Source organism: Seriola lalandi, unplaced genomic scaffold (genome assembly GCF_002814215.2).
Source record: "Seriola lalandi dorsalis isolate HSWRI2012SDOR001 ecotype SW California unplaced genomic scaffold, Sedor1 jcf7180002053898, whole genome shotgun sequence".
Classification (NCBI taxonomy): Eukaryota; Metazoa; Chordata; class Actinopteri; order Carangiformes; family Carangidae; genus Seriola; species Seriola lalandi.
In genome coordinates this window covers 1283205-1309875 of record NW_019524451.1, presented here as the reverse complement: position 1 = coordinate 1309875, position 26671 = coordinate 1283205, and the positions used below count along the sequence as shown (strand labels likewise).

Sequence of the window (26671 nt, the reverse complement as noted above, 5' to 3'; positions counted from 1 at the left end):
CCCCCCCCCCCCCCCCATAGCTGCTTCCTGTGATGTTATTGTGCAGAAGAGCTTAGGCAGAGGAAATGAGTCTAGCCTGGGTTGTCGTCTCCTGTAGTTGACTGGTCAGACAGGTACAGTATCTGTAAGCAGGCCCCAACTCGCCCCCCTCTGCTCTTCCTGCTTCATATCTTCATCTATGGATCTCAACACTCCCTCCTCTCTGTTTGTTCTCCCCCTCCTCCCTCCTGCTGTCAGTTTTCCATCCGTTCAGACACAAATGCACCACCGTCACCACCCGTCCGGGTTACCAGAGCTTCCTTGTTGGAGCTGCTCTGTCTGCCAACTGGGAAACTTACAACTGAGAATCTGTGGAATCTGAGACTAGATCTGCCCGTGGGGCCCAGAGGTAATGACAGGGGTACAGCAGCACCTGCTTAAGTGTTAGACTGGGCTGCCTAGCTTTGATGGGGTTATCCCCTCTTTTCATTTTTCAGCTGATTTTCTTCAAATTGCACTCGGCGCGCCAAAGGGCACCGTAAAACATCACATTCTTGCTCTGGAATGTCTTTCATAGCTTGCCAATCTCTACATAGTGCATCTCTGGTTGGCAAGGTGCTTTATTAACTGGGATTCTTGTATGCCCACCTATTGGTGCCAGTTTTTAAGAAGTCCAGATACTTCCTTCACTCCCCTCAGCTCTGCAGCTCGCATCACATGGTGAGGACAGAAGAAAGGAGTCGCTCTCTCCTGGTTAAGGAGCAGTGAACAATGTCCTCTCTTTTCTCCCTCCTCAGATGCGAGTGTATCCAGTTTGAGTTATGTAACTTGATACGACGCAGAGGCCGTCCAGTAACCCAGCCTCGGGAAGGGAGACTTACACTCAGACTATTGTCCAGACGGTCCATGGTGAGACTTCCCCCACATGTTCTCATTTTCCACCTCTTCCTCATCTGCGCTGTCTTTATTTTTCCACCCCTCATCCTTTTTTCTCTGTGTTCCTGCTGCCTGTCTCTTAACCCGAGTCTGATCCCTCATTATTGTCTTATTATCCATGAGCAAACAAGACACATTGCACTGTTGATATTTGTCCATTGAAGCTGGCTCTCGTGTGTCAATGCAGGGTCTGGATTGACCGCCTCAATGTTGGTTCATATGTGGGCCTTTTGTTTCTGGAACCGGGAGAACAAGTCCAACCACACTGGTCCCTGATAGGGCTGAAAGTGCACAAAAAGATGAGCAGGTGAGGAGGGGAAGAAGAGGGAAAAGAAGAGGGTGTAGGGTGAACAGGAAAGTACCAGGCTTTCTCTGGAGAATTGAGACTGACTATAGAGGACTGCTTAGTGATTTCTTCCACTTTCCCCTCACAGTACAAACAGGTAAATCTCATTGAAACTCACGCACGGCTTAACATCAGCTTAGTCTTCTATTTAGATCAGTGCAAAGTCATCCTGTCGTGGCCACCAGGACCAGATCAGTTGTTAAGATCAGGCTGCTCCCTCCCATCCACACACCTCCCTACTGCCATCACAGACTGAGAAACAGGAAGTCATGTGGCGTGGTAATCAGTAGCGCGAGCATGAGAAAGAAGGAGAGAGAAATAGAGTGAGTATGGGATCAGGAGCAGAGAAGTGAAGTTTCAGGTGGCCAAATAGACAGGTAAACACAAGATTTTTTTCCCTACTTGTCATTGTATTCAAACGTCTCCTTAGATTATGTAAAAATGTGTCTTTCTGTCTCTGTTGACCTCATGCCATAAAGTCATTTGGGTTTTAATTTGCTTAGAAAACATAGTCCTACGATAGTTCGAGTACCTAAGCTGCACAGTCTACAGCGTGATACTGGGCTTCAGATCAAAGGAAGAACTTGCCAAACCAGTGTGTATATTTTTATACTTCCCTGATATTGCTGCTGGGAAAGTTTGACTTATTTACATGCCAGTGGGCTCAACATGGTAAGAAGTCATACTGTGATGTAAAGCAGCTTAAGCTGCAGAGAGAAGAGGAGAGCAGCCTGATTGTTAATTACTCAGCCCATGAGGCATGCTTGTTTGCAGTGGATCTGAATTGAAATTAGAAAACTTTTAAACCAAATCTTTTCTCCTGGGCGAATGACGTCACACTGAGCAGCCCCCTCAGCCTCCCCATTCACTTCCAGCACAGAACAAATGTGCTAGTTAGATGTTAATTATTGCATGTCCCAAAACTGAGCCACATAGTGCTTAAATAACAATATATATATGGGCTTATCTGCTCCACTGAGTGGTGTGTCTTGGTTTCTTTAACATTACATGAGTGGTTTCCATTACATCCGTTGTTTTTCTTGTGTTTTTTTTTTGTTGATTGTTGGTCTGATGGTCTATTTGTGTCCCAGGAATTCCCCTTGAGGACTGTTCATGGTTTTCTGTTGCACCCAAGCTGAGTAACAAGATTTCATTGGACTGACTTTGTTCTTCCACTGTTACTGATTGGCTTTTGAGAATTTACAGTCTCCGATTTCTCACTGTCAGTAAAATGTCAGTAACGTACAGGGTGAAATTCTGCTCATGTTGATGTTTCGCTGTAGTTTCTTGTTGCTTTGTTGTCAGTGTAAACTCTGTACTGCAAAGTTGTGACCCTTGATGGCTGAACAACATGATTTTTCAATAATTCCCACCGTGCTGCTTCTCAGCGCCGACAAACAACAAACGCTCACAGTATTTACAGAGAAACTCCACAGTAGGAAAAAGTGCTGATGGTCTGACTCGGCATCAGTGTGCGTCAGCATCAGTGTTTACTGCCTGACACGCATGCTGCTCAGCTCTTCCTCTGGTGTTACATTGCAGATAAGATCCAAAAAAAAAGTTTGCTGAGATCTCATCAGCTTTTTATCCATCTATGCAAACTGAGAAGAATTAACATTTAAAGCAGCCATACTGTGGGTCAATCCATATCTGCGTATGCCTTTGAATCATGATCAATTTTCAGCTGAAGTCCACACATCTTCCTGTTTGTGTTTGTGCTGAGTGTGAGGTCGAACACGAGCACGTTCACCGCAGCTGTTAAGTAGAAATGGTTCAGGTGTGGGTCGATGTGGGAACCACTCGATTTCTATCGCTGTAATCACAGAGCGGTGACGCTTACATGAACCGCTCCAGGAAACAAAGAAGCCACAGAGAGAGAAGAGAAAGAGAGTCTCTACTCATGCCCCCCACCCCAACCCCACCCCTCTCTACTTTCACTGTAATCAATTTAATAAGAAGCTCGCTCTCTCAAGCTTTTGTCTTTATCAGCTCCATTTAACACTGTATGGCTCTCCCGCTCTGATTATGTGGTAAAATTATCAGTCATTAAACGTCTGATATCACCAACACAGTTCTCATGGGAACTAGCTCTGGATAATAGACTCTGTCATTTTTGTTTTACAGAAATGACCCACAACACTTGAAGGCCTGTAGAAGACAGGGGCCGTCCACATCACCCATATCAGTGCATTATGGGTTATGCGAAGGCGCATTAATAATTACCCAGTGAGAAATGTAAGGAATGTGAGTTTGTTTCCTCACATGGCTCTCTCCCTTTACATTCCTCACTCTGAACGTGTGCTCTGCGGTGAGCAAGGCTCTGCTGATAGCAGCAGTTGGCAAACACTGTACAGGCTTTGCTCGCTAACAAGGTGAACAGAACCCAAACAGAGAACTTGAACTCGATTAAGGATTAGCTGAAATAAATAGCGTGTCATTCTGCTGTTTGCTCCCTCACAAATTCCAATGAAGTTACGCGAGGAAATATTTTATTACGATGCTGTCTTTCCAGTTGCTGACGTCCTTGGTGAATAGAAATCTGTGTGTTTATCCTGTGTGACATCTGAGACGTGGCTGATGGAATCAGGCAAATAAATGATCCGGAAAAAGTCTGGAGGAATAATCAAATCATCCGTCTAATATTCTCAAAACCAGTAAACATGTTTGTTTTTAATTATAACACTCTCATCACGACAGGCAGTGTACTTCATATATTAACACCTGAATACAATGCCAAAATCATCATCCAGGCAAGATGTATCAAAATAAGAGATATATAACTACTAACTGCTAAAATGTGTCATGCTTCCATGATTGGTGAAAATTGCACCTACAGTGTAAAGATGCATCATCCCCACTAGTTCAGGAGGTCTGATACTCAGACAGATTAATCAGATTTTGATTAAACACTGTGAAAGTTCTGTAGTTCATCTCAAAAATATACTGAATGTCCCAAATATGACCATAAATCCATATTTCTATTCATATTTTTTCTGACAGAGTGCTCTCTCTTCTCTCCCTATAAAGGGGCCAAATCGTACATAAGGAGCTTGTCAGCAACCCCAGCCAACGTTATCTGGGATAAAATCCTTTTCTCTTGTTACATTAAAATTGTAACATCGTATTTGAAAATCTGAAAAAGTCAGCTAAGCAGCCAAAAAGGGTTATGTTAGAATGAAATAACAACAGCGTTGTACATTTTTTCCTCATCATAATCTCGTAGGACTATACTGCAATATAAGAACTATACTGTTCCTTTATTTCCATCTCGTCTACACGGCTTATCAACTGTGAAAATACTGTTTTTTTTTTCTTTTGCTTTCTATCCTTCTATGTCTTTTAGCAAAACTTCATGTGTGTAGCCGTTTAATTGTTTCTCCAAAGATTATTTCCATCAGTTCAACCCTCAGATTACTCATGTTATTGTGGAACAGATGGATACTATGAGACATGCAGTTGTTCCTAGATACATCTGAAATTAGGTAATCTATTTTAGTGAAGGAACACAATGCATTTTTATTTTTCTTATTTTAGGAAATTTTCCTGTGTTCCGTGTGGGATGAGTGAAGGGCAAGTGGATGTCACTTAAAACAACACTGAGGTCAGGTACTTATCCTTATGTTGCTAGTACTAATCTCTTTATCTCTCTCTCTCACACACACACACACATACGCTCACACATACACACATAGAGGTTTGAACTTGTAACCTCACAGACAGATCAGCACATGCATTCATCTAAACAAAGTTAGGGATTATGCAATCAAGCCTTTTTCACACCACAAATTCAAGACTGTGGTATTTTAAAAAAAAACAAGGTCTGTACTGTTGGAAGAGAAACGAGCAGGCCTGCTGTTGAATACATTTTCCCATAAATAACACTAATAATACATTTTGAGGTAAGAGTTGGCCCCGTGAACACACTCCCTTGGGTGTTGTCTTCTCACACTGAAGCAGCCTGATGTAACAACAGTAGGATCCAGATCAATAAGGTTCCATGAAACACCAGTGCAACTACTCACCCCGGATAACCCCAACATGGCTACTCTAGTCGGAGCCAGTAATTGAATTCTGTGCAGAAATACAATTCTGTAAAGTCAGCAGTAAAGGCCAAGGCACGCTGCGCACACCGCTGTCAATATAGGCTAACAGATGCAAAGTGAGGAAACCCACCTCAGCTGGCCCGCCTCAGAGGAAGTCTTGACAGCTGATTTAGAGGAGTGAGTCCAGGGCGAAACCGGCCAGTCAGGATCAGGACTTGTACAGACTACTAAAGCACTGTTCATAAAAGTCAAACCTGATGTAACTGCAGATCCTCTGAGGTCCAACTTGTGCTAAGTTTTTCCTAAGTTTCAAGGTTTTCTCTTCTGGGTCAGTAATTATGGAGGCTGCTGTGGAAATTATTTTAATGAGAGTTTAATAGTATTTAGTGTCATCTATCTACGCAGCATGGAGAGCCATTTACTGAAGTAGCCAGCTCAAATCCATTAAAAGACGACGCTGTCAAAAGATAATGAGATGGGTGACATGCATGGCAGGAGTCAGTAAGAAAGGCTTTGTCTTCAAGAGGCTCGCTATAAATCTAATGGACAAGCTACTTCTAAGTTATGTTAAGATTTAGTCATATCCAGTGATATGAAACATTCAAAATCACCAAATTTGGAGAAACATGGTCTATTCCAAATATGCCACATCAGAGCTCCCTTGTCGGAACTCGCAGAATAACACGTCTGAGTCTGCTCTGAACTGTCTGTGCGCTCAATGGCGCCCTGTATCTACGGCTATGACCAAACATGCCCTTTGACCTCAGTAAAGACCAGAGTATTTGTCATCAATGGAGACAGTGTGAGCCTGAACACTGCGCCTTCAGCTTGAGCAACACCACATCCAACCGCCAGTGAATTATGAGCCATGCTTCACCGAAAAAGCTCCCGTCATCTTGAGTGAGAAAGTCGACCTTTTATTCAAAGTTCTGTCAGCGCTACCATTCAGAAAACATGACACGAGTCACCTCCAGGCAGTTTATCTTAAGGCGTCTGACCATATTTCCATGTCTGTGTGTGTGTGTGTGTGTGTGTGTGTGTCTGTGTGTGTAGCTTGTGTCACAGATGTATGATACATGGCACACAAACTGCGGTCGGATGCATTGAAGAAGGAACATTTCATGACCACGCTTTTCAACATCTCGGCTCCTCTGAGTGGCCTCAGGGCCCCGTGGAGAGGAACGAGCTCTGTCTGCCTGATTGTCTCCCATCCATAATGAATAACCTGCTAACAATTAGAGGCTGCTGCCGAGCACTCCTCTGCTGTCATGCCCCACAGCCAGAGACCCTCTCGCACTCACTCATTACACGCTAACATGTAAGAAGAGTCAATCAGAGAGTGGGAGCGCTGCTCTGCTTCACATGCAGGATGGTTCCTTCCTAGTCGGCCTGCGGCACAGTTCACCCTGCTGACACATAAGAGCGTCGAAACACGATCACATCACACAAAATTCGCTCTTTACGTGAATTTTAATTTTGTGCTCTCTGCGGTAAAGAGATCCCCATTCATTCTTTTTTTTTTTTTTTTTACTTTACACTGCTTGTCCTGAGAGGGATGATACAGCATTTGTTTTAAAGAAGTCTTCAAAATGTGTTAAGTGGCACCTTCTCTTGGATTTGATGCGGGTGAGAAGAGGCCATTGCTGTGGTTTTGTTATTCCCGCAGTCCAGTACCTCTCACACTGCAACAAACCATCACGATATGCTGTCATGACCTTGTTTGTTGATAAAAAAGTGTCCGATGAGGAGGGCTGTCGGAGCAGGAGTTAAATATAATACTGCAGGTCTTTGTAGAATAGATTTAAGTAAGGCTAGTGGCTGATTTGGTAATGGCTCTATAGTGATTTACACAACTAACAGCTGTGAAAACCGGCGAGCGCAGCTTTAATAGAGCTTATATAATGTAACAGAGTGTGCGCTGTGTGGGAGTTCTAGATGTAACCTGCGAAGTTACCCCACAAACGTAAACAAACTTTGATCAGGGAGCAGGGGAAGAGAGAACGCCGCGGGACGAGGGGCACACAAGATCTGGTGCTGCGAGCCATGCATATGCTTTTTTCCGGGGCTGTGTTGTGTGACCCGCACACACACGCACACACACGAACAAACGCACAAGTGTGAGTGAACGTCCGTGGGAGTGAGCGCTTTCTGCATCACAAAGTGACGAGCCCGAGCTTGTGTTCTGTAAAGCATCTTTGGAATTTGGCTTCCCTGTCCTTCGCTCCTCTGTCTCAGTCCCAGTGCCGACCCGAGTGTCTCTGGGGGTTTGAAATGTCCTCTCTTCACGCTCAGGCATTTCATTGAAAGCTTTGTTTTCCCCACAGGAGACCTGATTACGATGTTTTTAGGAGAGAGCGTCCTTGAAACCCTCCTCTTGAAGGCTGCATGTTTTGTTTTCTTTGTGATCGCGGTAAAGTGGTAGTTGTATGGTTTTCTGGATGAGTTAGGATATCGTCCTCAGAAGGCTCAACCCAAACCTTCACCGCAGCGGCTCACTGAAAACCTTTAGAGGAGACTCACACCTCCTAGCTGCCTGTTCACATCTCTCTTCTTTAGTATGCGCCGCTCTAGATCACTAGGACTGTACAGTGTTAAGAAAGATAATATGATTTTATATCTGAGATACATATGAATGAAGAGGGGAAAGTTACAAGGCACACATTCATATTTTTTTGTCAGGTTTATTGTAAGTGTAAATGTATTATACTTCACTTCATATCATAAGCATATTTCACTTAGACAGAAAAAAAAATGTCAGTACGGGAATTAAAGTATTCAGTATCACCGTTTCCCAAGATATATTATACAGTCCCACAAAGTAATTATACTGATGCTCAGGTCCATTTAGCAGCCTGACAGTGTCTGCTGACTAGATATAATCAATAAATCTGTGGAAGGATTTCATTCATGTGCTAACCAGAAACATGGATACAGTGTGTTTGTAACCCAGCAGATGCAAGTACAGGTGTATAAGAAGGATCGAGTTTCATCTGTTCATCTGTATCTGTGCAGCACTTTGATACACACCTGTACAATCAAACATTTTCATGTTTTGATCGAAGTTCGCAGCTTTTGAAAAAGCTCATCACTGCTTTGAAAGAAGCATAAATCAGGACCAGAGCAGATTTCAGTTAGACTGTAACTGTTCAGCGCTGGTAGGAAGCACGGCTTTGATCCGTGTGTGTGTGTATGTGTGTGTGTGTGTGTGTGTGTGATTTAAGGAGGTGTGTTGCGTTTCAGGGCCCCTTGGCTAGTCTAGGCTGGGCTGTAAATCTTGCCGTGTCTCCTGGTTTACTTGGGGGCCATAAACTAGAAGGCAATTATGGAAAACAACTGGATGCAAGATTTCTTCAGTCCTGTAAGATTTGTGGTTGCAGCCTAAAAGGATTTTTACCCTCCTATCTACCCAAAAGGAATTGCTTTGCCTCAGCCACCCTCACCCCAACCTCAGCTTCCCGTCAAGCATCGATTGGCCTCTCATGTCTTTGGCAGATACAAGACACAAACTGAGTAAAATACCGGACATAAAAATACTGTGTCAGACCCTGGCCAGTGGCCATTAGATTTGGCACACTCATGATTTATTCATATGGTATCAGACACATACACATATACACACTCAGCATGACCTGCACTGACTCATATCCATCATGTCTTACTCTGACCCGGGACACAGTAAGACGGGAAGACTTCCTGGTCCGATGGCACCAGAGCTCGTGCACTTGTTCAAAGAGCGTCACTTTATATTTGATTATATTCATTATCACTGATTATCGGGTTTCTCTCCTCAGCCTGAGTTCAGCTTCTATTATAGTGGCTTATTAGGAGCCGAATGCTTTGGTGGAAAGTTTTACATTGGGGGGAAATAGTACCTCATGAATATAAACATGAGCAGCTTGGGCTGCTTTGATCTCGGCCTGGCTGAGAGCCCTGAGTGGAGTGGGCTGGAGCTGCCGTTGCACAGCTCTCTCTGCCTATTTTAACCATTTGCATAATTGTTATAACTGTCGAGGGCAGCAGAGCAAAGCACTTGATAAATGTGGATTGTATTAGAAGCAAGAGGAGATGCCGGAGTGTCACTGCGGGTGTCTGTTCTCATACGCGGGATATTTGTGTGTGACAGTGAGAGGGGAAAATTGCTTTAAAGGTAGCGTGCGTGTCATGAGTGTGTACTGACAGCCAGGCGGCAGCTCGGCCCAGTCATTAGTTGGGACGAGCCCAGGTTTGATGCCCCATGCAGCCATGCACCTGCCAAAGCATTTCTTCAGCAACCAACTGGGTTTCTGCATGGTTCTGCCTTCAGATCATGCACACAATGTTTTACTGCAAACAGTTTCCAAACCTTCATTACCTGAAACCTGCTTGAGGTAGGTCATCAATCCACCCCAGTGACAGGTTTTACCTTTACTTTTTCATAAAGTTGTTCCTTGTTGTTTCATAGTTGTGGCAGGAGCAGGTTTGAAAACACATCACATCTTGTTGGTGCATTTCAGGACACAGCATTCTGTCTAATTCATTCACTTCGTTCATTCCTTTACAGTGAAATGTTCTTGAGAGAAATATCTCAAATATCAAAAGCGTTCTGTCTTTGAATGCAGGAAGGAAGAAATTGCATTCCCAGCTAACAATAACATACAATGAAATGTTCTCCGTGATGAGTTACCTATCTAAGGGAACTTTTGAGCCACTCGGGTTTATTTTCATATTATAATGAAACTAATGCAAAACCAATTGGTAGTTAATAGGATAGCAAAATGTGTGGGTGTTGTATGGCCCTTTAAACTCTACCTGTTCCATGCGTACCACATCAGCTGGCTGAGCACAAAAGGAAAATTTGCCTCCCTCAGGTCCTATTTATAGTTGGAAAGATTGCAGCGAGTTTGTGTGTTTTATGGTCTCGAGAATGTTTTACAGCTACTGGGGGTGTTTATGCACAGGAAGAGAGAGGGTCACAGGGGTGAAATCAATAGTGATCCTTAATGAGGTTGTCTGAAAAGAAAGAAGGGAAGGGGTTATGCGGGTGATGGTGGTGGGGAGGTTGTAGAGAGAATGATTTGGAGTTGAAGAGGCTCAAACTCGAGTTGACAAAACAATAGTGCCTCGTGGGTAGGTGTTGGGGTAACTTGGCAACTGGTTTAGTTTTGTTAAAGTTGAGAGAAAATGTTAATCATTGTATTGTTATTTTTGCTCCACATAATGTTGCCTGCTGTGTCAGAGACAAAACCTGGTGTAATGCAAACAGCCATTTTCATGAGGGACAGGAAACTTGCAAACAAAATAAGCCGCCATAGCACTTGATTAAATCATCGATAATGTGTACTCTGTATGTTTTTTTTTTTTCTTCTTTTTTTTTAAGAAAGCCCTGCTGTGGCGGGATCAGTTATGTAACAGGCTTGTGACATATGCTGCCCTACCTCAGAAAAAACAACATAACCCTCACAGAGTACACGTTTCATGCGGTCCTGTAGTCTTTTGAGTTGCCAATGGCACAAACAAACATGAGATTCTCAGAAGCAAGACTGATTCTGTAGCAACTGCAGCATGAAATTGAAATTTTCAAACTGGTTTGGGATTTGTCCTCTTTGTAAAAGGTATTTTTACGCTTCTCCTTTAACAGGGTTTGTATGGGGGTCAGTGTGTGTGTGTGTTTATGTTTATTTTGTAGTGAAGAGCTGTGCTGTGATGTTGTGGGAAGCTATTAGTTATTGTAGCTGCGCTCTGAGACAGCTGTCTGTGCAGAGGAACACAGCTGATGAAATGTCTGTCAGCTCACACTGTCCCTCCAGAGATCAACATCCGCTCAGGGTAGTAAAGGGCCAAATGGCTTCATGGATGGCAGTCAGTCAGTCCACACTAAAATATCTCAAAAACTACTGGATGGATTGCCATGAAATTTAAAACATACTTTACATCCATGGTCTCTAGAGGATACTGAAGTGTACTGACTTTGGTGATCCCCAGACTTTTTATCTAAAACTAGCTTCTTCTTTTTTTTTACGATTTTCTGACATTTTATAGACCATCAACTAATCAGTTAATGAAAAAATCATCACCAGTGTAATCGACAACTAACTATTGTTAGTTAAAGTCCTAAACAGTTCAGAATGAACTGCAGTTTTTTGAGAAGCAGGGAACATCTTAACAGAGAGCCTATGTTGATATGTCGCCATCAAGGGCACAGCCATCTTGGTACTCAGCTTACTAAAAGCAGGTCTACCTACATCACCTTTCTATGAGCACTCGACTCATCTTGTCCTTTTCTTCTTTTCTACAGAGCACCTTACGCCCCCACAGAGACCGGTAACCAATGGCAACCTCAGTCCAGACCCTTCCTCTGACCCGTGGCCCCGACAAAAACTTCCGTAACCCTTTCCCAGCCCGGCCCCTCTCCTCCCGCTGCGGCATGGGAAGTGTGGGCAGTCTGGTAGAGAGGCCAGATGTGTCTCCGACCAAAGGCAGCCGCGCGGTCCCCCAGGTGAGACCCAAACAGACCAACGGCCTCCTGAAGAAAGGCTTCACCCAGAGAGAGCTACTCAACTACCTCAACATCACCAGGTGGGTGCTGCTATTGAGAAGCAGATGCTTTTGTTGAAGCTACTACAAAGTGTGACAGGGCTTGACCTCAGTTGACCTGCTGTGCCTCCAAACAGAAAAGAGCCTACAGCAAACCCAGGAAGCGATGGCAAGAAGGATATTATCTCTGGCCTCAGCTCTGTCAGTGGCCGTGAGGAGGACAATATGTACGCCAAGGTCTACCATAAAGATGGCACCGAAGTAGATTTGACAAAGAACTCGCTGCCAAGCGGGGGGAAGTATGAAAAGGTGAATATTGTTAATTAAAACGCTTATTTTTGTATGATTAAATACCTAAATTATTAAACCTGTTTCAACATAAAAGCTCTTGATTTGATGACATGTGTTACTGTAGATTTCTTCAAGAATGCAAGAATCATAGATTAAATCTTAAACGTATGTGAAGTAAAAGTACTTAAAAGTTCCCTTCAAAGCAGCAGGTAGAACTCTAGTGTCATTCACTAACTCAGGCACAGATGCGGATGAATGACTTCCCATTGTGTTCTTTTTATAAATGATGTATAGCCAATGACTTGCTGCCGGGGCTGTGTTAAATCTATCTGCATCACATTTATACATCTCTGGCAGTGCAATGCAACACCCCCATAGCATGTTACCTGCATAAATCAGCCTTAAATCTCTCACAGCTCACCAGCACAGATTGAGAATTTGCCACTTGCCGTGTTCTGAATTTATTGCTGCAATCAAATCTTACTTTTTTTTTTTGGTTGAATTGATCAACGCTAAGAACATAGAGGGTGGAGCAGTATTGATTTAATGGAAGCACTTTGATTTATGTTACATAGCATACCCTTCTCCACCACCCTCTACTATATTCCATCTCCTTCTCTAGGCTCGTTTTAGATCATCGGCCTTCAAGCCCGTCACCCCCAAAAACTTCAGCTCCATGCAGAACCTCTACCCGTCTTCCAAGTCAGAGGATGTGGACCATGGCCTTTCCAACGGGTTGCGCAGAGCTTACGCCCATGTCCCTAAAGCTGTCTCCACCTCCTCTTCCTCTTCCTCACCCTCCCGTCACGGAGGACCGACATCCAGTGGTAACAAGGTATCTTAACATGATCAAAGCTTTAAGCCTCGATCCAGTTCCCAATCCAAATCGATGTCCATGCCCAGTTATTACCACAGGTATTTTAGACTCGATTACAGAAGCAAAACACTTAACTACTCATGATTCTTCATTTTATACAGCCACTAAAAATAATCTATTTTCAACCTATTAATGTTAAAGTGATGAATAACTGCATAAATATGACGGTGTAGACCCTCTCCTCGGTGCGTGGGATGAGCCAGGAGGATGATAACCTGTCAGACTCGGGCCATAACTCCATGAACAGCCTGCCGCCGTACCGGCCTCCCTTCCGCCCACACCTGGCTCACATCAGGTCTGCTGCAGCATTATTGTCTGAGCTCTACTTTATATTCAAATGGAGTGTTGCTGTAATTGATTTTTCATACTTAATGACTGTGTGGGACGTGATAATAGAAGAGATTTTAATAGCATGCTTGGTTTCTTTTCTTTTCTTTTTTTTTTACCCTAGTGCATCCATGGGCCACATCAACACCATCGGCTCCCTGGACCGCACCTCTCTGGGCCCGAAGGCTGTAGGCTCAGAGGGTGTGGCTATAGGGGAGATGGCCTGTCGGAGCATGGCAACCCTGAGTCGATTGGCTCCATATGGAGGGGAGGCTCCACCTCCGTATGAATGGACACTCTCTCTGTCCGTGGAGGAAGTGGTGAGTACTGCACAGATGGATGGATAGACGGGAGGATGGGCAGGTCAGTACAGTTTACAGATTCCTAAGTCATTCATTCTGCTGTCCTGTCCAGGTGCGGGACCTGGAGGAGCGCCTGGTGGAGAAAGAACATGAGCTGAAACAGATGAAAAGAAACCTGGATGAGAGTGAGGGCGCCATCGCTCAGGTGAATCTCATTGTATTAGTCTGTTCTTCACCATCAATCTATACACCCGTCTGCCTCTCTTTTGAAGTCTGACCCCCATCTGCTCGCCTCATGCAGGTGTTTGAAGGGAAACAGCGTCTGTGGGAGAAGGAGGTGGAAGAGCTGAAGCGCCTTTATGCCGCCAAGCTGCGTCAGGTTTCCCAGCATGCTCAGCGTTCCCAGCGCAGCCTGCAGTTGCAGCTGTTCAAGGCCCAGCAGGAGAAGACCCGGCTGCAAGAGGAGCTCGACAGTCTGAAAAGGGAAAGGAGCCAAGAAGATGGAGCCGTAGCAAAACGAACCAGCCTGACCCTGGAGGAGACGCAGTGGGAGGTAAGGGACAGTTTATGGCAGGGGGACGCACTTTACAGAAGTAATTACAGGGAACAGACAAGATAACTGAATTCCTTCCTTGTTTGTCCTGTTAAAATGATCACAACAAGGTCAGTTAAGTCAGTAAAAAATTTATGTTTCTCCTGCCCCTATCCCTTCTTTTCCCATTACTCTATCTCTCAGGTTTGCCAAAAGTCAGGGGAGATTTCCTTGCTGAAGCAGCAGCTGAGGGACTCCCAGGCAGAGGTGACCCAGAAGCTGAGTGAGATCTTCCAGCTCAAGACGCAGCTGAGGGAGACCCGCACGGAGCTGCGCAACAGAGAGGGCCAGATAGATGCACTAAAGCTCGTCCTGCAGGGGACCCAGCGTCGCAGGTGTCCCTCTCAGAATGCACATGAAGAAGGAAAAGGAGCTGAAGAGAGGACGTCTGCTGGGGCGACAGGTATTTTTATTTTTATGTTTCTGTCTCCTCCTTGTGTCTGCAAATCTGTCGCTGACAGTGTCTGCACTGTGTGATTTGATGGTCTAAAGGTGCACATCTCACTTGCCAAAAGCACAGATTAGAGTAGTTTTTTGAAGTCTCAAAGGGCTTTACATAAAGCTAACGAGATCTAACTGATCAACAGTAAATCACAGAGAAAAAAAAAACAATTCTTGGAAATCTTGTGGCAAAGTCATGAAAGTGTTTTAAACCTACTTAGGGCTGCACAAGCCAAGGTGACATGCATGTAAAATGGGGAAAAAGTGAATGAAGCAAGATATTTATATGCCACAGATGTCTGTTAAATATTAAACCAAGTGAGGGATCTTAACTGGGTCTCTTATCAACACAGCAGGAGCTTGTCTGGGTTTTTTGAGTTAGGATGCTGACATGCTTGGACCCAAAATCAGGTTATTTGAGTAACCAGGTCAGGGGCAGAGTTTCATGTGTGTGTGTGTGTGTGTGTGTGTGTGTGTGTGTGTGTGTGTGTGTGTGTGTGTGTGTGTGTGTGTGTGTGTGTGTGTGTGTGTGTGTGTTCATGTTTTCATGTTTGTGTGTGTGTGTGTGTGTGTGTGTATGTGTTTTGAAAGCAGCCAAAGTCTTTCATTATATTCTCCCTACGGCACTGCTGGACTGTAGTTGAAGCCATGTGAACCTCTGCTTTACAGGAGGGTGCGGGGGCCCTACAGAGGAGCGTCTGCGCGCAGAGCTCCTGTTGGAGCGACGCCAGAGCGAGGCCCAGGCCATGGCTTTTGAGGAAGAGAGGCACACATGGCAGACAGAGAAGGACAAGGTCATCCGCTACCAGAAGGAGCTGCAGGCCAGCTACTTAGAGATGTATCACCGCAATGAAGTGCTGGAGAGGGAACTGCACCAGCTGAGGGCAGGCAGAGAGCAAGGAGCAGCAGGAGGAGAAGGAGGAAAAGAGGGGAGCAGAAATGGGACACTGGAAAGAGAAGTGCCAGAGCTGAGAAGTGAGAGAATGGGGGAGAAACAAGAGGACAGACCTTCCTCTGGTTTGCCGTGGATAGACAGGATTGAATCATCTGAAATTTGACTGTGACAGACTTGTTTGCAATGCAAACTGTTTTCTCCCTGAAGTATGGGAGCTATGGAGGATCATGTCTGCCAGGAAAAGGAAAAAAATAGAATCAGCTCACTAAATCAAAATTATAAGATAGGAAGTCAAAATTATGACATAAATTAAAGTTTTAACTAAAACAATTTTTTGATAGTTAATGAAAAATTGATACTGAGATACCAAATTAAAATTGTGGGTAAATAAAATTCTGACTCATTAAATCAATTTAGTCAAAAGAAATTTTAAAAATCACATTTTTGACTTAATAAGTCAAAATTATGACATAATAATTCAAATTTTGACCTTGTGTCTAAATTATGAGATAACTAGAAATATTGAAACAATAGGTCAAAATTATGAGATAATAAGTCTAAGTTATGAAAGTCAAAATTTTGAAAAGTTTGAGAATGATTTTAGAGTTAAGTATTTAACTTAAATCAAACACAGCTCAAATTAAGTCAAAAAGACTAATTATCTCATTATTTTAAAGCAGTGAGTCAAATTTTGTCTTTAAGTTGTTTTGTTTTTTTTCATCATGCGAACATTTTATTTTTCTTCTTTTCTTGGTCAAAATGAGCTTCCATAGCACCTGGCAGTCTCTGCCCATACACCCTTGTTGATTGCTTAATGCCCTTATCCTGCAAAGACTGGACCCATGAGCTCACACAGAAACACAGTGATGCTGAGCGTAGCGGCACAGAAGTACTGTGTCTGTACCTCATCTGTCCTTGGCAGAGGAGTTGTGTCAGTTTTGTATAAAATACAGCCAACCTCCAGCCAAGCACCTCGACTGTCAAGCTTAAGACTTCTTTCCAATTATAAATCTGTAAGTGAACAAATTGATATGCTGGTTGTGACTGTTTCGTGTTCATTTGGTAGTTGCTTTTTGGTTGGGACTGCTGTACAGCCTCGGCGGTAAACAAAGGATTCAAAGGGATTTAGTCTGGTCTGGTAACATCTGAGCACCTGTGTGTGCAGACGTTCAGGGTTCACCTGGGCTCTGGGAGCAAAGCTGCATCTCTGGGATAAGTATCAAGGATTACAGCTACCTGGTGCAAAGGTACTAATGCTAATTCTTTGCCATCATGAAAACAGTTTGCCCTGCTGAAGAAACTGGAAATGTTGGACTTATTTCTTCTCATTCAGTTTCCTGTCAGGTGATACCAATATATTTTGTACATAAATGTAAGTTTTCATTTGATTGGCCTTCTGTCATTGTGTTCCAAGCACACTCTTGTCTTAAATGGGCATACTTCCATATCTTTTGATTGGAATGAAAACGATCAATAGATGCAGATGATGAATATGACTGCCCTGCTTATTGGTGCGATTTGTTGCACATACCCAGCCAATAACATCAAATGCATGATGTAGGTGGAGTTGTTCTATTCTGTTGTCTATTATTAATATATGAAGGTTCAAAAGCCAGCTCTCAATTGACCTTTCAACATACTGTGACTCTTGTCTGTTTACTGGAATCGAAACTGTACAGTATAAATAAATATATGGTTGTTTTGGATTCATAATAAACATCTATGAAGTGGTGTAACAGCAATTAAGTTGGTGCTTGCCCCCGTGACATTTCAAGTGTAAATCAGGGCTGCATAATGCTTTATAATAGGCTTTTCTGTCTCCTGTAGCTTGAATTTAACTGCTAGAAATCACTTGTCAAAATGTTAGAGGTGTAACCGATGGCATTCACCCAAGGGTTCAGACGCCTGCCTGCTCTGTAGGGGCTTAAAATCTCCACAGAGTGTGCCAATAAAACCCAAGGACGGGAGCTTTATGACAGAATGAACAACAGAACGGCAGAGGCTTTTGGGACTAATGTGGCTTTTAGAGGTTTAGCCTTGGATCCTTATCTCTGCCCCTCCCTAAGGCCCTCCCTGCTCTACCCTTTGCATACCATCTCCTGCCGTACAGACAGCAGAGAGGTGGAAGGTCAGCTGAGATGAAAAACATAGGAGGATCCCTGTTTGCTCAAGAGAATAAACACCTCTATGGAAACCATCAAACCCGAACAGAGATCCAAGGATATCTTGGCTGGAATGGAGATTTAATACATTACTTTTTCTTTTTTATCTGTGTGTTTATATGTGTCATGATTATAGGTATGTTTATTGTGTGATGAGTGAGAAACAGCACATGCAAGTCCGTAACACTTTTTGTGTCTGATAATCTGAATAGTTATGAGCTGCGGCTGACTCACAAGGCCCTTACCTTGGCATTTAAAACATTATATAAACTGGGGCTTAATATAACTGCACAGCTCGGGAGAGGTTGAGTGATTTGCTGAAGTGGGATGAGAAAAGATTCTTACCTCATACATGTTTTCATCCTGTAGGAGGATTGCAGTGCTGAATGTCATCAGCAAGAATGCCATTTATCTGATGAAGTGACATGATTAATTATTAGTGAATAATTTATTAGTAAAAATGCGAAACTCATTCAAATTAAAAACCTATAACTTGAGATGCAATAGACTTCAGGGCAATTTAGTTCATGTATGGATTATGTAGCACTAGCTCCACCAAGTGGCGATGTAAAAAACAAAAAGGGCCGAGCAGCTGTAGTTATGGTAGGAGCAGTCCACCACCAAATGCCAGTACAAGCCTCCAAAACTGACCTGGAGTATAAATTTTTATTTGAATTTCAGATGCAAGTATATGAAACATGTTAGAGGATAAATATTTACAATAAAGGTTGCATAACACACAAAAGCAGGAAATGCAAACATTCAACAAAATTAATACAACAGAAGTACGGAGCGCTAGCAGTCTATCTGAAGGAACACTCAAAGAAGCAATGAATGATTGTCAACCAAAGAAAAACAGAAGAAATTCAGTGAAAGTCCACACAAAACATGTGCTTTAACCCATTCCAAATGAACCCAAAATAAATGTTTATCTGAAACTCTGACTTCAAACTGAGGGTAATGTTGCATTGTCAGTGTGAGCTATGCTGGTGCAGTGCTTGCTGAACAAATTAGCCTCACTCGAGCGTGAGGTGACATCACCATTTTCAAGAGGACACCGGGAACTTGCACTATTAGTATTCATCACCTAAACATATTGTATTGTACATCCAAATGGCTTGGAGTTTGTGACACGCTTTCCCCAAGTGTATGTGTACACATCACCAGTTGAATAATATACACAAACTCCTGCAACACCCAAACTATCAGCCTCAATAATGAAATATGTGTAATCTTTGTTCAAGACTCCTTATATAAAATGTACAACTTTTAATACTAACTGCAAGGTGTGGTATGAACCGTTACAATGAGCCCTGAGGAAATGTATGGATTTTAATGTTTCTATTCTGAGTCGATTTAAAATAAAAGCCAAACCTATTGCAGCAGAGGCATTTTCTAAGTTATATATTAAACAACAGCCACAATGATCAGAGGACTCCCTCCCACTCACGACGAGTAAAGCTGAATCACAAGCCTACAGTCACTGCAAGTCAGACCATACGGCTACCGTCACACCACTTCACATCTCCAAATCACATGGCGTGCAAGCTTAGGAAACACAATGCAGGACAGAGTGAGGCGATGGCACAACCGTGATGCGAACTGTTGAGTTGTTAGTTCTGAAAGTTACGCAGTAGTGTTGATTATGCATGTTGCTCTTCAGTTTAATTTACTATTTTACATGAGCCGTTCTGGCCGTTGCGATGAAAAATAGAAACAAAGCACATTTCACAGTAGTATATATTTTTAGTTTCCTTTTTGTCGTTGTTTGTTAAATACATACATAGAACAAGACAAATGGCTTCTATAATGATGAAAATCTTGCTGGTGCAGTCAGTCACAAAAATAGCTGTTCCACCATTGATGAGTTAGTTAATTGTTCTACTGATCAAATGGATACATCAGCCAACAGTGACTTTCAAGCTACGTGAGGCCTTTATTACATTATGGAGGAGTAATGGGTCACAATCAAAGAGTTCAATTCAAGACACACCTCCACAGTTCCCCTCACCAGCAAATAATAAACCTACTACACAGTTTCTTACTCTGTGGTTTTTGTCAGGTATAATAGAAGTTTATTACCATCCAGAAGTCAAAAACTGCCTATCTATGCCATTTACCAACACTCACCCATCCATAATCATTTAACTGCTTCTGTCAAAAAAGGGAAAAAAAAAAGAAGCAGTCATCCAACTCAAGCAGTTGATAAAACTGAGAAAACAAACACTATAAAGTATTACATTTTTTAAAAGATAAGCCTATAACTCTGCAGGTATTTGCAAATGAGTTTCAATGAATGATCCTTTTTCAGAGGTGCTTCTTCGTGAAGATGTTCTCTTTATTGACAGACTCCTCACTCTACTACAAGTTGTAGTTGGACCATCTCCGCAGGACTCTGTGTACTACGCAAAGTTGGAGGGTCCGAGGTGGGTTACGGGATGGCCAAGGCTGTCCAGAGGAGCACTGGGATAAAACCTTAATGCTTACAATAACAGGCCAAGAGGCCAGGGACAGAGGAAAAGGGCCAGAGCAAATGGTCCTGGAAATGCAAAGAGCTCCAGGGAACTTCATCCTTACTCATGAGGTGAGTGTGCGGTATCAAAAGTAGATCTGCTTGGCATGTGACGGATTCTGCTCCATGGGGCAGTACGGGCATTTCAACCTGAGGATGAGGAGATCAGGAACCGGATGTTAGAATCATGTACACTTTACATCACAGCTGGTTATTTCCTGAGGCATACTATTAAGTTTTTGGATTCATTTTTTTATGTTCAAGAGAATATTTTTGCCAAGTCTACCTTGTTGATGAGGTCATAGAGATTGTGAAATCCGTGTTTCGGGGCTTAATTTTTTTTTTCCCCATTGTCCATTCTTGGTAACTGTCTTTCAGGTTTAATTTCCCAACATAATAACACCCATATGCAACACACGCCCAGAAGCCGATTCTCAAATCTTGATTATAATTGCTTCCTTTTTTAAAATTTGGTTGATTAGATGAGAATATTTCATCATGAATGAGGATATGGTCGTTGAATGTTTTAAACCACAACAATATAAAACAATGTGTCTTAAACCTCTACTACCATGTGCATACAAATCTAGCTGCATTTCCAACTTACTTTCCAGCATTGGTCAGCTTGTTGAGGGCGTCTCTGGAGATGACGTGGCCACAGATGAGCTTCATGGGAGGGTTGCTCTCTGAGGTCTGCTGCCGAAGAATCGGGCAGGCGAACACAGAGTGGTACCAGCACTTCTTTCCAAGGTCAATTTCAATCTAAGTGAACAGAGAGGCAGAGAATTAAGTGAATGCTGAAAAAGAATGAAAGGTGATGTCTTCTGGAAATTCAAAAGGGACTCACAGGTAGCTCATCTTTGTGTGTCCAGACTCCGCTGCACTGTCTCTGCTCTATGACCTGCTTGATGTTCATCAGCACTGGTAAAGCCATACAGCCTGATGCAAAACTGCAGAGAAATAGACAATGTTGACATACTTTGACTGCAGCTGTAATATTTTAATAATAATAACATAACACATAATAATACAACATGGGGATGACAAAGCAATAACATTTTTTTATCCTTCATCTTGAATGGAAAAAAATGTGCTAACTGTTTCAACTTTAGCCTCAACTTTGGTAGAAATCTAAACATATTAAAAGGAGATCAGGGATGAGGTCTTGTGTATTGTTCATAGTTTTCTGACCTAACACTTAGTGGAGACTCTACAGAGAGGCCCAGTAAAGCGCAGGCATCTCTGGTGAAAATGTTACAGATCTCTGCCCACTGATTTGTCTCGAGCAGACTGCGGTACGGAGAGTTCTCAATGCCATGACGCAGATACACCAGACTGCCCATCAGGATCTGGATATCTGAAGGGACAAAAAAGTACAGGGGTGGGGAAAAAACAAACAACATCACATGAGTAATCTGAGGTAGGGCTCATAATATTTTGATATTTGCCATTATACAAATCCCAAATCATTTGCAGGGTCTCTTCTGAAAAGAGTCAGAGCCTCAAATTCTTTCACATTAAAAAGAAACACATCTAAAGTTCACATCTTTGTGTTTTTGTGTCAGGAATGTCACTAAGTTTATGTGTCTGTATTGTATCTACCTCTCTGGTGCTGAGAGGCGAAGGGCTGAAAATGTCTGGCATACTGCAGGGCCTCCATTTGGTTGCTGATTCCTCCACTGAGCAGACTGATGAAGTACAAGCGGTGCAGCTTGAACTCTAAACTGCTGTTCAGGTCGAGAAGGCGCTGCCGATTCGTCACGGCCCACCTGAGAAAGGGCAGACATGAACAGGTTTATGTCAACACACTTAAAAATGCGGAACACTCTGAAGTGAGTGCTTTATCTCTGCCAGATTGTGTCAGTCAAATCAATTTATTTACATTTTTGAAAACGCTGATGAATAAGTAAACACAGATAAAAGGCAAATAATAACATACTCTAGTGCCGGCCTGAGGTCCTGCATCCTCAGAGCTTCAAGGATCCTGTTCAGCTCCAGAAAAGGCTGCTTCATACTCATATCTATAACTACACCAGACTCCTAGAAAACAGAAAATGGTATTTTGGTGAAGAGCTATTCCCACAATTACCTTGACAAAAACAAGGATTACATCAAATCTGATCTCTTCAGAGGGAGGTAGTCATACCTTTCAGGTATGTTTACACCAAAAGCATTAGATTGAAGGTTTCAGTCTTACCTGACACAGATCCTCTGCTACACTGAGCATTCCTTGTCTGTACAGGTGCTCCACAATGGTCTCACTTAAGTATTTCTGTCTCTCTGGTGTGTCCCACACTGTCTCTGCCACCACAGCACTGATTTCTGCATCAAAATTCTGTAGAGAAGCATGTCAGATATGATGTTTGTGTATATAAAATGTTAAGTGTTAAACAAAGTCGCCACCTGTCCTTACTCTGTCAATGGCTTTGCCCACTTTTGATACACTGCCATGGATGTCCTTATGTCGAGAGGCTAGCATCTGCACTGTTTCTTTGATATTCTTACAACACTGGGCCATAGTCTGAGATAAGACTGATAAGTCTGCATCTTGTACTCCTGCAAGAGAGAAAAAGGACAAGTTTTCACTGCATTATAAGTTATGATGAACAAAGAACCGTCCATTTTAGTTTATGATGGGAGAAAGAAATTTAAACTGTCATAAAACTAAGATTTAATTCACTTAACTTATACATATTGTATCTTAATAGTGTTCTTTCACCTTATTTATCTCAGTTTTTCTTACCAAAGGCAACTAGCTGTCCTCGTATTTCACAGACACTGCGCAGGAGCTCATCTAGCCTCTCCTCAGACTGGTGTCCGTACATTACAAAGCGATGGAGCACTTTCTCCAGCTCCCGCTCGACACATGCACACTGTTCCATGGTTCGGACTGGAACTCTCACACACACAACACTGACACCTAGATTTAAGAGAAAAATCAGAAAAGTAGTTTGTTAAGTTATTAATAAAGCCTGACTGATGCTGGATTCCTGATGTATTTCAATATTTTAGATTTTGATAACAATATATATATATGCTGATTATTTTTCGGGGCTACACTTTCATTAAACATTAATCTGCCAGTTATTTCCTCAGTGAATCAGAATGTTGGGCAAAATTTCATTTATTCCTAAAGCCCAACATGACGTCTTCTCATCACTTGTTTTGTCTGACAAGCATCTATAAACCCAAAGATATTATGTTAAAGATCACACAAGACACAGAAAACCTCATCTATGAGCAGCTGGAACTAGGTAATGTGAGGTAAATTTTCTTGAAAAATAACACAGATGATTGGTTGATATTTAAAATACTTAAGCATAGTTTTTACCTAAATACATGAAATAATCATTTTAAACAGGAATCCTTAAATTTTTTCTCTAAAGAATTGTGACCAAGATGTGTGCTAAGCAGGACCATTCAGAGTTGAAAAACAAACTTGGTAGTGGTAAATAATAAAACTTTGTTTCTAGACTATCTCAAAGATATCTTTGGCATATCTGAACAGCAATTTCCTCTCAACAATCAGCCATCACACATGCCAATACTGGTATACCAGCCCAGTTGATGTTTTGATCAGGCTCCAATTATTGATGTTATTGTTTTCTCTTCAGTGAAGTGTGTAGTTTGCAGACGTTTGTTGTTTGCTGCAGCGGTTCCCACACAAACTGTGAAATGTACAAATTTGTTCTGTGGACCTATTTAAAGGATGTGGGATCCCTTTCCATTTTTTCAGTGGCACAAGCAAGTGTTTGATGAAACTGATACAATACAGACAATACCATGACTGTCACACAGTTGTCACCGGCGCTGGGGTACAATGATGCGTGAAAAGGCCTTTGACAGCTGGTCAGCAGTCGATTCTTTTTTTTTATCGGGATAAGAAAAAAAACGAACCTATCCTGTACTGCCCTGATTAAAAGTTTGGCCTGGTGTGACACTGCTAACAACTAGCAAGGCCCTAACATGATGAGAAGCAGGCACCCTGTGTACTCCGCGGCCTGGTGTTTACTAACGTTAGTCGTGCTAGCGTCACAGCCATACAAGTTTGGTTTTATCAAAGGGTATCAAACTAAAACGCCCAGGGATTTTTTTTTGGGCAGCTGGTCGGCATTCCCCCGTTGTTACTTTATTATTTAAAAAAAAAATCAAAAGCATTATTAGGCATAGCTTTGTTTTAACTAACCGCTTGTGAGCTGAACACAGAAAATGTCCACCTACCGTAACAGAGGTAACCAACATTAACGCAAGCTGCATTTATGTTTCAATGATGAAATACCACGTTTCGTATTTTTATTACTCTATAACAATGATGAACATGAATCGCCACAAGTTGCTAAACATATATTTTGATTCGATCCAGTGCTTTTAGAAAATTAAGCTGTCGCAGAGCTAACATAAACAAACGCTATCACAGTCTCTAGCTAGCCACAAAAGCTCGCCATTGCTAGCAGCAAGCTAGCTAGTTGATGTTAGCCTGCTGCTCACTGACAAGGCCCAAAAAATTTCAGTAGAGAAATGACAACCGGCTATTTTGTATTATTCCTACACTTAAAACATATATCGCCGTTTAACTGAATTTTAAAATATGTTTAAATAAACACCACTTACCTATCGTGCTAATTAGTTAGCAAACATTAGCGTTAGCCACTTGCCTGTTATGGCAACACTTCACCAGCAGTCGTAATGCGCAACTTCCTGTGTCGCATTCTGCCTTAACTGGTCATTTCACAATAAAAGTCATTTTCCCTGCGACATCCGAGGCTAGTAGCGCCCAGTGTGATTTTCAATTCAATCAGATTTATCTCTTGCACAATGGAGTTTCGCAGCTATCACAACTCATCCCTTGCAGGTTTTCACAGGAGACTGATGCATCAAAATGTTAACACAATTTTAATGTTGTAGCTTGTAGGTAGAGCTGATTTTTGTTTTATGTATTCTTGGGTAGTTTCATCTGAAACAAGTGCAATGAATCATATTTAAAGCCGATCTGATCTGAAGTCTTAATCTACAATGTAACTAGGGAGTACTGCAGTCAAATCTATGTAGCAGAGTAAAAACTACAACATTTCCTTATGAAGTGTAGTGAAGCAAACGTATAAAGTAGCATAAAATAGAAATGTTAACACAAAGTACAAGTACGTCAAACTTTTTCCATCACTGATAAACAAAAAATAAACAATAAGTAATATTAGAAGTGTGGCTTGTGGAGAGCTTGGTCACGAAGAGCTAATCACATCCTAAAAGAGCAACTAGGTCAGTTCAAAAAAGATAGATTTGAAATGTGATCTTACGTTTATATTCTTTCTGTTTGTCATGCATACTAGCACTTAAATAACCCATCATGTGACTTGACCCTTGTTGACCATCATAGCCCCCAGACTGAGGCTCAGCAGAAAAAGCAGTCGTGTTTATTTATCTTCACATAAGGAAGTGCTGTGCCATGCATCATTTGCACAACATGTGGACACTGAACATCAGCCTCTCTGCCAAGCCCCTTTGTTGTAGAAGGTTTATACATTCGTCCACTTACAGATGCCCATGCAGCATATTGTTTATGCACAGCTTATTGGTGTGTTGCATTGCTAAGGGTGAGGGTGGGTGAGGTCTTTGGACTTGAGCAGGCTGCATGACTAATCTATCAGTGATGTAGACTAAAGCTCCCCATTGCTGAGGTGCTCATCATTCTTTCCCTTTGAGTCTTCCTCCAGTCTGCTGTGCTGCCATAACCGCAGAGGTTCAAATTTATCAGCACTTCTCTACACTTAAGTTTGTTCTCTCTCATAACCAGCACACACATATGCACTCACATATGCATGCATGTCATCCTCTGCAACCTTTGCCAACGTTATTGTTCTCAGAGGCCATGTTTTACACTTTTTACATGTTTTCCAGGTGATATCAACATATATTTACAAAACATAATGAAATAGTGTACACCAGTTTACTGTATGAGCTGTAAACTGACTATATGATCCATCTTCTCTATGGTACCCGCTAAGAGTTCAGAGGAATGATGATCCATGCTTGTCATGCCATTGGAGCCTCCAGTGAAATCTGAAATCACTTACAAGATATATTTGAAAGTGGATCTGGAGTCCATTAACACTAGTCTATGTTAAAAAAAAGAAAAAGAAAAAGATAGATATATATCTGTTGTATAGCTCTGTGAGTAGAGCCATATTGCTATCACTCCACCAAGGTCAAAGACCCAGTTCCCATTTTGGCAAGCCACACTAAAAATGTGTGCACTCATGGCAATGTATGACTCTTCAGACAGAAGAGAGGGCCAAATTACATATGCATGATGCCATACATAAAATAGCTTGTTGACTTTCCAGTGTTGAAAACAATCTCTCAACCCCTTGATATTACAGATATAATATACCCTTAGTGAGAGCCTTATGCAACATTCAGTCAGGGCTGCAATCAAAGATTTTCCATTGGCTTGCTCT

General features: G+C 42.3%; 2 protein-coding genes across 9 annotated transcripts in view; one reads left to right on the top strand and one right to left on the bottom strand.

Moving 5' to 3' along the window:
- n4bp3 (NEDD4 binding protein 3) overlaps positions 1-17284 on the top strand; it is a 23155-nt gene extending 5871 nt beyond the window's left edge. The window contains exons 1-11 of one of the 6 annotated variants that reach the window (XM_087172912.1): positions 1561-1638; positions 3386-3496; positions 11579-11859; positions 11955-12126; positions 12731-12943; positions 13159-13280; positions 13437-13632; positions 13727-13819; positions 13916-14167; positions 14351-14609; positions 15317-17284. In XM_087172912.1, the coding sequence (XP_087029038.1) occupies positions 11612-11859; positions 11955-12126; positions 12731-12943; positions 13159-13280; positions 13437-13632; positions 13727-13819; positions 13916-14167; positions 14351-14609; positions 15317-15705 (1944 nt within the window). In that variant the 5' untranslated portion in view covers positions 1561-1638; positions 3386-3496; positions 11579-11611 and the 3' untranslated portion in view covers positions 15706-17284. Of the gene's footprint in view, positions 1-1137; positions 1223-1503; positions 1639-3385; positions 3497-4795; positions 4868-11578; positions 11860-11954; positions 12127-12730; positions 12944-13158; positions 13281-13436; positions 13633-13726; positions 13820-13915; positions 14168-14350; positions 14610-15316 lie in introns of those variants that run through there. The other 5 variants (XM_087172910.1, XM_023402122.2, XM_023402123.2 and 2 more) reach the window with 5 other exon arrangements.
- Positions 17285-18356: 1072 nt separating this feature from the next.
- Positions 18357-24940, bottom strand: rmnd5b (required for meiotic nuclear division 5 homolog B). 3 transcript variants are annotated; one of them, XM_023402126.2, is made up of 10 exons: positions 24828-24940; positions 22960-23136; positions 22630-22772; positions 22414-22551; positions 22156-22256; positions 21819-21985; positions 21408-21573; positions 21064-21166; positions 20824-20978; positions 18357-20366 (listed from the first exon to the last, which is right to left on the bottom strand). In XM_023402126.2, exons 2-10 carry the CDS (start codon positions 23096-23098, stop codon positions 20303-20305), a joined length of 1176 nt encoding a protein of 391 aa, XP_023257894.1. In that variant the 5' UTR covers positions 23099-23136; positions 24828-24940; the 3' UTR covers positions 18357-20302. The 3 variants fall into 3 exon arrangements, with proteins under 3 accessions (XP_023257894.1, XP_087029040.1, XP_023257895.1); XM_087172914.1 differs by having other exon boundaries at positions 24872-24893; XM_023402127.2 differs by lacking the exon at positions 24828-24940 and adding an exon at positions 24438-24718.
- Positions 24941-26671: the final 1731 nt, after the last annotated feature.

Coding starts and splice junctions, on each gene's coding strand:
- rmnd5b (XM_023402126.2), bottom strand. CDS start 23,098: ATGGAACAGTGTGCATGTGTCGAGCGGGAGCTGGAGAAAGTGCTCCAT. Junction 21,986..22,155: donor GACCTCAGGCCGGCACTAGA/GTATGTTATTAT, acceptor GCCCTTTCTCAG/GTGGGCCGTGACGAATCGGC. Junction 21,167..21,407: donor GAGTCTCCACTAAGTGTTAG/GTCAGAAAACTA, acceptor ATTTCTCTGCAG/TTTTGCATCAGGCTGTATGG.